This window comes from Pseudorasbora parva, chromosome 13 (assembly GCF_024679245.1).
Source record: "Pseudorasbora parva isolate DD20220531a chromosome 13, ASM2467924v1, whole genome shotgun sequence".
NCBI lineage: Eukaryota > Metazoa > Chordata > Actinopteri > Cypriniformes > Gobionidae > Pseudorasbora > Pseudorasbora parva.
The window spans coordinates 18,591,351-18,603,898 of record NC_090184.1 but is presented as its reverse complement, the minus strand read 5'-3'; the positions used below and the strand labels follow the sequence as shown (position 1 = coordinate 18,603,898).

Below are 12,548 nucleotides of genomic sequence, written 5' to 3'. Positions count from 1 at the left end.
GAGTATGGATCATAGGGTGTCTCAATCAGCTCCCTAGTTCAGTTGTCAGGGCACTGATCAGGGAGTCAGCCCATTGACTTATGTCCTGATCCCTCATCATCCCTGACTAGTGAACTAGGGAGCTGATTGAGACGCAGGGATAGACTGTAAAAGGTATGGATCGATGGGCACTCTAACAGCTGATATTGCCCACAACCCATTGCGAGTTGGACGAGGATTCGATTAGAACTACAAACGCGGATAAAAAAAGTTAAAAAACTACAAACATGACGGATGTGCATCCGACGGTTTAGTAGGCTAGAAAAGTTTATGAAGGGGTGGTTTGAGTGACCAACTATCAATATTTAACCTGACAAACGTATATTTATACTTTTTATTTTTAAATTTATATTTATACAGTGTTGTCCACATTATATTTCACCTGCAGCAGCATTGTGAACTTTTAATGACACGTTTGGCCATTAACTTTTAAATGCATCATTATATTTAAACTGAAAACATATGAGAGTCTCGATTAAAGACCCACAAATGGCAAATCAACGTGCGGCTACATTTCTCTCCGATACGGTAGTAGGAGATTAATCTGAATGTGGAGGATTTGAACTGTGAGCGGGATACACGTAACTAGTAGGCGAATTGGGACGCAGCAAGCTTTTTAAACGCGACAAGTCGTCATGGAGATAACGTGATGATGTGTTCTAAAATAACAGTCGCCTTAAAAAATCACGCTGGGTGCAGTCAGCTATAATATTTTTACGCGTGAAAGTGTTAAAGAATGCCAAAGATTCACTTTTTATATATCTTCCCAAAATGGCTTTAGCGTTTCTTTTCGGCTGGCTTTTGATTCTGAGTTCATGCCCCAGTGTAAGGTCCTGTCTGCAGTGTGACCCGGTGGTTCGTTATGTGCACGAAGATTTCCTGTCCTCAGTTAAAGGACTCACTGTCCGTGATCAGATTGAACTGAAGCAAATCATTGAGCAGGCTTACATCAACTACCGGGTGACCAGCACATCATTTCGAGGTGTCATAGGTAGGCTAACGTTAAAGTAGGCTGTTAAGTTATATAATCAGGAGTAGCGAAGGAGACCCTGCTGTTCGCGTCTTTAATGTTTTTTTAAAGTATTTAAGTAGAAATAGGATATAGCAGAATTCTTAATCACATTATTAAATTAAAATAGGTCATTATACTTTATACCAGGAGTCAAATGTTTGGCCACACTTGATATGTTTCTCATGATTAAAAAAAAAAAAAAACTTTTAATGTGCTTAAAATTCCAATACATGTTGGCCGGCACCCTTTTATTCAATAGATTATTCTCCTATGACGGGCAGACTGAGTTTGTAGAACACCTGTCATGAGATCAGAGACATTCCTTCATACAGAATCTCTCCAGATCCTTCAGAATCACAGCTCCATGTTGGTGCTTCTTCTCTTCAGTTCAGCCACTCATTTTCTAGGGTTCAGGTCAGGGGACTGGGACGGTCATGGCAGAAGCTTTATTTTGTGCTCAGTAACACATTTTTGTGTTGATTTTGATGTTTGTCCTGATAGAAGATCCAACCACGGCCCATACGATTTCTAACAGAGGCAGTCAGGTGTGTGATTTTTTTATATATTTGAAAGAATCCATGATGTCATTAATCTGAACAAGATGTTCAGAAGCTCCAGCAAAAAAAAAAATAAAAATAAAAATTACAGGCCCAAAGAGATCCAGATCCAGCTGTATATTTTACCGTAGACATGTTTTTATTTTATTTCGTTTTTTTTTTTATTCCTGTTTTCATCAAACCCATCGTGTGGGTTTGCTGCCAAAAGCTCTTTTTTTAGTTTCATCTGACCAGCTGGGTTGCCCTGTTTAAAGATCGTGTTTGACAGCTGAATATGCTGGAGCTTGTTTTTGGATGATCGAGGAGGATTTTTCTTGAAACTCTCCCAAACAACTTATGGTGATGTAGGTGCTGTTTGATACATTTTTTAGGCTTTCTGACCCCAAGAGCCATCTAATCTCTGGAATTCTCCAGATGTGATCCTCGGAGAGTCTTTGGCCAGTAAAACTTTCCTCCTCACAGACACTTTCTATTTTGTGTAGCTCAACAATCTTTTGGTGCATATCAGAACTATATTCTTTGGTTTTACTCATTGTGATGGATTATTAAGGGAATTTGGCCTTTGCGTTTCCTCATATTTATACGCATGTGAAACAGGAAGTCATGGCTGGACAATTTTATGCTAATAGTCACCCTGGCGTGCTAAAAAAAAAAAAGGGAAATATTATTGGAAATATACTTCAAAGATAGTTTACCAATAATTGTGATTTGCAGAAAGACAAATATATTTTCATAATGTATGAAACACCCCCCCCCCACACACACACACATTAAATTGTTTTACTTGAATGAAAGGTTAGATGTTTGCAATTTCAAAACGATACATTTTTTTTAAATAACTGAATGATTTTCAGATCAAAATGATTTATTTTTAAAGCAATCTTTGATCATATTAACTAAAGGTGTCAATCATTCTGACCATGACTTTAGTAAAGGATAGTAAGGGACTCCTTCAAAACCTCAAGGAGGGTTATAACAGTTAACTAAAACCATAAAAAAATGTTACTTAAAATAAAATTTAAAAAAGTGTATGTTTGTGGCCAAGTACAGGTGTATCCTCTCTCCCCCTCCTCACTGACTCGAGGTTGCCAGATAAGCTGCATAATTCAGCTACTGACATTTACTAATTATTCACTACTGACATTTGTAGCTGCAGCTGTGGTAACTAAAGCAGATCTGGCAACCCGGATGCCGAAAACACTACTGACTTCGTGATTGGTAGATAGGTGGAGGGTGGAGCTTCAGGCCAAACACAACATGTCAACATCAACAGCAGTTGAGGGCTGCAACAACAACTTTTAAATGACAATATCCTGGCCGGACTACTGTTGTCAGTGATATAAATATTTGAAATGAACATGATTTCTTAATGTCTAGTTACATATCAGGGTCATTTTATAATTCATTGAAATACATTTCTTACATACAGTTCCTTTAACATTAACTGAAACATTTCCTTTCATAAACTTGATGTATTAAAATAACTAAACCTGAAATAAAAATGACAAAAACACAACAAATTGGTATATATATAAACTATAATAGTATCTCAATGATACTAAAACAGGATACTCAAGATCATTGAGAGAATGGCAACAATAAAAAATAAAAAAAAAGGTGGGAAAATGATTAGGTTTGTCCAGACTTTTGACAGGTTAAACATGCAAGATTTATCATCATAAATAATGATGTTGAGTGCTCTCTGATGTTTGCTTTAGATCCGACTACACTCTATCGTGCACGGACGGAATATCAGAGTGAATTCAAGAGGCACTGGAGAGAAGAGAGGACAGGTCAGAGACTCATGGATGCAGATTATGCACTTCCAAAAGAGCAGTCGTTCACTTTTTTAAGAAGGAGAAAAGATAAATGTTTTCATGTTATAACAAAAACATGAACACATTTAAATGCTTTACATCTAAAACCATGAAAAAAAAAATGTCTGTGTTATTCTTGAGTAGTTTCTGTTCAGTGGGATATGATGAATATAGTGGAGAAAGGAAAGAGAATCCTTCAGAAACATTTGGAGATTTTCGTTGCCCAAGGTAGGCTGTAATGTTTTAACAATATGTGTCAGAACTCCTAATTCTCACTAATTCATTTTTTTTGATCATTATTATTTTCCAAAGGTCTATGTCCAAATAAATGCGGTAAGTACAAATTACATTTTCTCTAATATTCTGAATATTTTATCTTTATTATCACGGTTTTGCACATTTTATAGTAATAACAATAATACAAGTGAAATGAATAACAGAAATGAAAGCATGGAAATTATGTAAATCTTATATTTCAGATTCTGTATAGTAGCCACCCTCCACCTAGACTGAGTAAACCTAGCCTGATCTGCCGTCAATTTGATTTCGATTTGATTTTTAGAGAACAATGTTTACAGCAAATTATGGTTTTGGTCTATACAGCTTTTTTTTTTTTATAACTCGTTCGTTTATATTATATAAAGCCTTAACATTCTGCATAATTAAGGGAGTGGCTATGTTGAGTGACAGGTGGATAACCATTTATTTGCTGTCTGTTAGTCAGCTCCGCCCACGTCCCGCCTCTTTTCCCATTTTCTGTTGTCCAAGCATGACGCGCTGCCAAGATGGCAACGGCCAGCTTGTTTCTACTTAACGCTTATTGTTTTACAGTCTATGGTTGAAACAATAATACTGTAGGTCTCTGCAGGAAAGCAATTGGAGCTACCAGATCAGCGTTAAAACCGTTATGGGAAAGGGCTTGACATTTCCAAAACATGCTCAAAACAATTGACCAATCACAACACACTGGTCCAGCCAACCAATCAGAGTCCATTACGCTTTTTGGGAGGGGCTTCATAGAGACACTCTGGGAAGAGATGGGCTGCTACACTGTAAAATAAAAGTTAAATAATGTGTTTTTTGAACATTCAACCATGCAAAAGTATTCTTGTAGACCCCAAAAACTAATAAAGACTTTGTAAAAGGGCATAATAGGCTTTTAGCTCAAAAGGATTTTTCTGATAGACATAAATTCTGTCATGTGTGTTGACTGGTTGTGTACTGTATGTGTCACTTGAGCACATGAGTTTGATGATACATATTATATTGCTCACTGGGTGTGTGTGGGTGCGGTTGATTTTTTCTAATAGGGCAGTTATATCAGAGAGTGATGGACTGCACTTCCTGTCAGTATGGGCTCTTTAAATGTCTCTCAGCCACGCCGCCACTAGACTGTGGAGGTGAGACAAATGTCCATGGATATACACCCCTGAATAGCTTTAACAGACTATTAACACACCACACTTCTCTTTCTATCAGAGCATCATCTGGAGGCACATGAAGGACAGGAGGTGGTGCTGGACTGTTTCCTGCCTTGGCACGCTCTAGTCATTGGACAGCCTGAGTACCATTACTCCTGGCATCCTGAAGAAAAGAAAGTACATGCATGCACACACACACACACGCACACACACATTTGAATTCATTTGCAGGTTTCAAAGAATTTTGAAGCCATTTTGAATACTTTTTCAGACAGTAATTTACAGAAATAATACTCTGAAAGAATACTTAAGGGCAAACTGAATGTATTGTTATTTGCAATTAAATGAAAATGTATCATAATCAATATAGTATTTAATGAATGAAATTAGTTTTTGACACACTTAAGTAAATATTTATATGTAAGTTCATAATTAGTTCTATTGTCTTTGAAATATGGTTATCTGCCGAATTTACTGACAAGCATTTATGAGGACTAAAATATACAATTTGTATTGAAAAATGCCATTTCTTTTAAAAATCGTAGGACAGTTGTACACAATTCAGTGCAGAAATCAATATCAATATGGAAAAATCCTTCATTTTGATTGTGTGTGATGATTGTTGCAATTTAGTACATTTCAAAGATATTAACTAAATGTAGTATTGAACAACACACTACAGTTACAATTATAATCAAGTACTTTACATGTGCTTTAGGATAGTGATCACACTTCTTTAAAAAACAAACAAAAGATTATTAAAATAATGATAAAAAATGCCAATAAAGGTTTTAATGTGACTTTTATACATGTATGTGCCCTCACTCCCCCAATAATAAAAGCAGGAACATACAAATAAAAAAGTAAAAAAATACATTCAATATTTGAAGTACACTCAATACAATTAAGTGCACTTCTTTTTTCACAAGGAAATGTTGGGTAGTAACTATTTATTGTTTAAAGTGAGGGATAATTTTGCTAAATTTAACCTCAACTACAGCTCGGCTGTTTAGTTATAAACTACCATTTGCAATACAATTACATAATGTAATTATTTATAATTTATACAGTAACGTTTACAAAGGTTATGTCCCCTTAAGTAGCTTCAATACACCTTGTAGTCTATCAACTAGCCTAGTACTTTAAATGTTTATCTTTGAGGTTGTTACAGTTTTATATCTTTCCAGAGATCCACAAACCAGATTAAACGGATTGTGACTTGAATTATGAATTAAAATGTACTAAAATGAGCTTGTTTATTATTCTTTACAAGCTATCACATGATGAGGAGTATGAAGTGCTGGTGGTGACAAAGGAGTCTAAAATTGTACTCAATCAGCTGACAAAGAGCGAGGAAGGCACATACTGCTGCCTCCTACAGGATCAAAAGGGTACTGTGCTGTCCCACATGTGTTTCAAACTGAAAGGTAGGCAGGGTTTATAATGCTGATTTATTTTTAAATGTGACAACTCATTGCGGTCAAGTGTACTTTAATTTTATCCTCCTCTCATCTCCTTCCCTCAGTCATCCCACTGCCGTCTACAACCCCTAGACTGATTGCGATGTTGCCGTCCCTGCCCTCGGGTTATGACGCCACACCTCGCCCTCATAAGAGCAGTTTCCTCATTATACTGATTTTACTGACTGTACTCAGCATCACAGGCAGCCTTGTCATCATAGCGTACCTAAGGTATGTCAAAACAGGATGCTTATAGATGCACAGCAGTATGGGCATAATAAAAAGGGGGCTTTGTAATATACTTTGAAAAAAAAAAAACATAGCAAATAAAAATAAAGAAAACGTTATTAACTAATTGATTAAGATTATTAATCAAAGCAACACTTCTGAGCGACATTAGAAGAAAACATTAGTAGAACCCTTCACAAAACATTTGGAGGATCTCACAGATGTTGGTTAAATAAGTCTACTTGCTTAGCATATTAAGCAGTATTTGCACTATAATGTAATAGTACACTATAGCACACAGCCAAATTGTATTGCATGTATTATTTACATTAAGTGGCATTTATGTTGGCATTACATTTTCATATTTTGGAAAACGTAAGTTAGATATAATCAGGCCCACATGGAACGAACTGGAACGGATCTCCGTCTGTCACTGTTTGTTTATAAAATACTGTGGCCAGTGTTGTTACTGTCAACTACAAAAAACTATTAAAAATCATTTAAAAGAAGCAGAATTAAAATAAGATCTTAATATTAGGTGAAAAACTAATGAAAGAGACAAATGTTGCCTTGGCAACTAGCTGCAATAAAATAAGTTGAAGTATAAGCTACTAAAATTACAAAACCTAAAACTGAATGAAATATAGTTAAATAAAAGCTCAACAGAAATATATATATATATATATATATATATATATATATATATATATATATATATATATATATATATATATATATATATATATATATATATATATATATATATATATATATATATATATATATATATATATATATATATATTATGACATCCAACTGTACTCAAGTGTACTCAAGTTGACATGTTGACAAGTTGACATGACTTTGCAGAATCTGTAAGATATTGCAGTAAATCAACTTTTTTAAATATAAGTTATTTAACACACATACACTTTCGTTCAAATCTTTGGTGTTGGTAAGATTTGTCAATATTTTGAATTAAAGTTTTTGATTCTCACCAAGACTGCATTTATGTGATCAAAAATACAGAAAAAACTGTAATATTGTGAAATATTACAGTTTTCTATTGTAATATATTTTAAAATGTAATTTATTCTGGTTGTAAATGTCTTTACTGTCATGTTTAATCAATTTAAAGGGTTAGTTCACCAAAAATTGAAAATGATGTCATTAATTACTTACTCTTATGTCGTTTGACACCCGTAAGACCTTTGTTCATCTTCATAACATACATTAAGATATTTTTGTTCAAATCCGTTGGCTCAGACCGGCTCAGACAGGTCTCCATTGACACCAATCTCATTTCCTCTCTCAAGACACAAAATGTACTAAAGACGTTGTTACAAAGTCCATTTCACTACAGTGGCTCTACAATCATTTTATGAAGTGACGAGTATAGTCTTTGTGCGCAAAAAAAAACAAAAATAAAATAACAACCAATTTCAAATCAAAGATTCGAACCGTTATGAATCAGCGTATCGATTTATGATTCGGATTGCATGTCAAACTGCCAAACTGCTGAAATCACGCGACTTTGGCGATCCAAACAGCTGATTCGATATGCTGATTCATTAAGCTCTGAGGCTTTACAAAGAGGTGTTTTGAAATCAGCCATCAGTATAAGTCTTTATTTAATTCGTTTTTTTGCGCACAAAAACTATTCTCGTCGTTTTATAAAATGATTGTAGAGCCACTGTAGTGAGATGGACTTTGTAAAGATGTCTAGTGCCTTTTATGGGTCTTGAGAGAGGAAATGACATTGGTGTCAATAAAGGCCTGTCTGAGCTATCGGATTTCAACAAAAATATCTTCATTTGTGTTCCGAAGATGAACAGAGTTCTTACGGGTGTCGAACGACATAAGGGTAAGTAATTAATGACAGAATTTTCATTTTTGGGTGAACTAACCCTTTAATACATCCTTGCTGAATAGAACATGTATATCCTTCAAAACAAACAAAATCCCTTCTGACCCAAATCTTGAAAATCTTGTATATAAAAAGAATTGATTAAAGTTATGCAGATTCTTCAAGGGACATGAGCTGAACTGCATGAGGGTTGGCACGGTGGGCACATGCAGGGAGAGAGAGAATGGAGAGGAAGAAAGAATGACAGTGTGATATCTGTCATGGCATCCTGCTGATTTTGTTCTTAGAGACAACATTAGGAAGGAAGCCCACTTTGTTACATTCTGTCATGTTGCTTTGTGTCCCTCTGCCAGAGTGACCATGAAACACCAGAAGGAGGAGAAAGACAGCAGGAGAGGAGGAGAGGGGGAGGATGGAGAGAACATTGAGCTGGTGAATGTGACAGAATGAGGGATGTGATCCAAAGAGATGCATGAATAAATAACTATACATACCCAAAAGACTGATGAGCTTGGAGTGTCTCAGTGTGAACATCCAAAAGATCCTTTAAAGTATTTAGAAAGGCCTCATATTCAGCAAGAAATCTCTCAGCAAGCATGCAGTAAATTGATCAAGTTACAGTAAAAACAATAATGTTACAAACATATATATTTCAAATCTATTTAACAGTTCTGAAAATAAATGTACCACAGTTTTCACAAAAGTATTAAGTATTTATAGCATTTATGATAAGAAGGTTTTCTTATTTTTTATTTTTATTATCATATTAGAGAATGATTTCTGAAGTTCTTGTATCCTAAAATGTCTCAGGTTACAACTGTAACCATGGTTTCTTGAAAAGGGGACAAGACGTTGCGTCGGCAGTTCCGACGCTATGGAAACGTCTTTATGTGATTGTAGCATGGGTGTAATCAGTCCAATGGCATGGCAGGATGTCATCCCATAATGTGTGACGTCATGACCAGGAAGCTAAAAAGTGCACCCGGACCAAACAATGTCAGCTTCTGATTGGCCGAAGTGGGGCTGCACGATATACAGTTTAAGCATTGATATCGCAATGCGCTCATCGAGAACCGATCCTGAAGGAACTCCAGCACCGAACTAATCGGGCTCTAGAGTTAAAGGGTTAGTTCACCCAAAAATGATGTAATTAATGACTCACCCTAATGTCGTTCCACACACGTAAGACCTCTGTTTATCTTCGATATTTTATATTTAGTTCGAAAGTGTATCCAATGTATGCACAATTTACTTTTCATGTCCAGAAAGGGAATAAAAACATCATCAAAGTAGTCCATATGTGACATCAGCTAGTTAGTTAGAATCTCTTGAAGCATCGAAAATACATTTTGGTCCAAAAATAACAAAAACTATGACTTTCAAAAACTACGTCTTCTCTTCCGGGTTTGTTTTCAAACCTCAAATAAAGATTCAAACGGTCATGAATCAGCTTATTGATTCATGATTTGGATTGCGTGTCAAACTGCCAAACTGCTGAAATCACGTGACATTGGCGATCCGAATCATGAATCAATACGCTGATTCATAACCATTTGAATCTTTGAGGTTTGAAAACAAACGCAGAAGAGAAGACAATGCTGAATAGTCGTAGTTTTTGTTATTTTTGGACCAAAATGTATTTTCGATGCTTCAAGAGATTATAACTAACTAATCTCACATATGGACTACTTTGATGATGTTTGTATTCCCTTTCTGGACATGGACAGTAAAGTGTGCATACAAAAAATGCACACTTTAAAGTGTGTATACGTTCTCGGACTAAATATAAAATATCTTAAACTGTGTTCCAAAGATGAATGGAGCTCTTACGGGTGTGAAAAGACATTAGGGTGAGTCATTAAGGACATAAATTTCATTTTTGGGTGAACTAAACCTTTAAGTATGGTCTCAACAGCCTCAGTTGAAAGACTCCAATTGGACCCCCACAGTTTCCACAGTTTTACTGATTGTTACCCCTGCCTAAGACAAAAGGCCTCTCCTGACAGGATCGCCCCCTAGCCTATGAGGAAAGCATCTGTCGTAACCATCTTGCGACGACAAGGCACTCCCAACATGGGACCCTGGGAGAAAAACCAAGGCCTCTTTCGCAATTCCATGGCACTTTTTCATGAGAAAACTGCTTGGTCTTGAGCCACCACTGCAAAGTTCTCATGTAGAGCAGGTATCATGTTGGACGCAGGTTTTGGCTGAAAGGATCGATTCAGTACAAGCAGGTGACAGACATGCCTGCATCTTTGTATAATGGAGAAAGCTCACTTTTCTTTGCGTTCAGCCTTAAACCCAACTCTTTTTAATATGGGCCAGGACGACATCTCAATGAAGAACCAATTGCTCCGATTTAGCCAGAATGGTAATTACTGGAAAGATTCGCCCCCGAAAGCAAACCTTAGAAACTCCCAGTATTGAGGAAAGGTGAATATAGGTAAAAAATAAGATAAAAAAATAGGTGCTATTTAGCACTAAAAGTGGTTCTTGGCTTGTAATCATAGGGGAACCACGTTTGGTGCTATTGGCACCAAACGTGGTTCCCTCAGTTGAAAGACTCCAATTGGACCCCCACATATCTTTAAAGGTGCTCTATAGCACCTTTGTCAAATCGTGCTATTCAGAACCCATAGGAGGTGCCAATATCACATTTTATTTCTTCCTCAATAATGGTGCTAAACAGCACCAAAAGTAGTTATTTGGTATGTAAAGAACCTTTAAAGGGGCTTGAAAGGTTCTTTGTACGGCAGGTGTGCTATATAACCTTTATCACCCTAAAGAACCGCTGAAGAACCGAGAAGAACTATACAGGGGCTTAACAGGTTCTGTATATGGTAACAGTGATATATAGCACTTCAATCATCCTCAAGAACTGGTGAAGAACCACTGAAGAACCACTGAATCACCAAGATTTGGTGCTATACAGCACTTAAAGTGGTTCCCCTGTATGATTACAAGCCAAAGAACCACTTTTAGTACTATATAGCACCGTTTTTTAGAGTGTATGCCTGATTTAAGTCATGATTAGTTTTAATGTTAACATATTGAACTTGAATGGTATTAACGTCCGATTCAGCTGGCACAGATCTAGTATTAGATGCAACCCCATCATTTTTTGGAACAATAAAGTGCTGACTGTAGAACCCATTCTCTCTCACAGAAGAAGGAAGAAGGAACGTTCTATGGCCTTCTTCCCCAAGAGAGCTATGACTTCTTGTCCCATTACCAGAGCCTGCTTGGGACCTAACATTGTGGGCAGGATCCCGTTGAACGAAGGAGGATGAGAACCAAAATTATTTCTGTAGCCTATTTCTATAGTTTCTACACTGCCAGACGGTCTACCAAGGAAACCACCCAGTCTGGGCTATGGTGTATTTCAAGTGGTCAGCTTGATGCCCTGAAGCACATGACCAGCAGGGAACAAAAAAACTTGCTTCTCTAAAACCCTCCTCGGAATGTCTTTGGGCAAACACTGAAACCTGAAGCCGCTGGAGTGGAAACCACTGTGCCCCGGAGCACCAGAGGTGACGGGGTTGGCAGAGCGGTCCCCTGAGGGCACAGAGGAAACGCAGGCACTGCATGATGAGGTGTAATCCACTTCCCCCTTAAACTGGCAACAGGACCTCTTAGCCAAAGCCGTCTTGGAAACAATGATGGTCTACCATATAGCGCTGCACAACTGACTGAATTTCTAAACATGATTATTAAACCGCAGAATCAAAAATTAAACTGCAAGTGCAATACGAGGAATTTCTTATGATATGCAAGTCATGCAAGAACTGCTACACAGACACCCATCACAAAATTGTTGTTCTGTGCTTCTCCACTAGGCAAATGGAGTTATATAATTGCTTTATAAAAGATTACTTCACTTTATTCAAAATGCCGGGAAGGCACTGAATCAGATCTGCTAAAAACAAATTAAATAAATAAATTAATGTTTGCGTGTGTACAGGCTTGTGTTCAGAGGCGGACAGTAGTGGAGTATTTTTACTTTCTACTCAAGTACATTTTTCAAGTATATACTTTATCAGTGTTTTTCTTTGGAAAACTTTTACTTCACTACATTACAAAGAATGTCATACTTTTTACTGCACTAAATTTCATAAATAAAAGTAGTTTTCTTTGTACAGGTTATCTT

General features: G+C 36.6%; 1 protein-coding gene across 1 annotated transcript; it reads left to right on the top strand.

Annotated features, from left to right (window-relative positions):
- The first annotated feature begins 810 nt into the window (after window positions 1-810).
- LOC137039311 (izumo sperm-egg fusion protein 1) lies at window positions 811-8,879 on the top strand. The gene is made up of 9 exons (XM_067414665.1): window positions 811-1,030; window positions 3,327-3,401; window positions 3,570-3,653; window positions 3,738-3,758; window positions 4,736-4,825; window positions 4,905-5,023; window positions 6,120-6,273; window positions 6,372-6,537; window positions 8,755-8,879. The coding sequence occupies exons 1-9, from the start codon at window positions 811-813 to the stop codon at window positions 8,849-8,851; spliced, it is 1,026 nt and encodes a 341-aa protein (XP_067270766.1). The 3' UTR covers window positions 8,852-8,879.
- The last annotated feature ends 3,669 nt before the right edge of the window (window positions 8,880-12,548 follow it).

Excerpts from the sequence above, each read along its gene's own strand:
- LOC137039311 (XM_067414665.1), top strand. The coding sequence starts at position 811 with ATGGCTTTAGCGTTTCTTTTCGGCTGGCTTTTGATTCTGAGTTCATGC. Across the intron at positions 1,031-3,326 it reads ATCATTTCGAGGTGTCATAG|ATCCGACTACACTCTATCGT; the intron begins GTAGGCTAACGT and ends TGTTTGCTTTAG. Across the intron at positions 3,654-3,737 it reads GGAGATTTTCGTTGCCCAAG|GTCTATGTCCAAATAAATGC; the intron begins GTAGGCTGTAAT and ends TATTTTCCAAAG.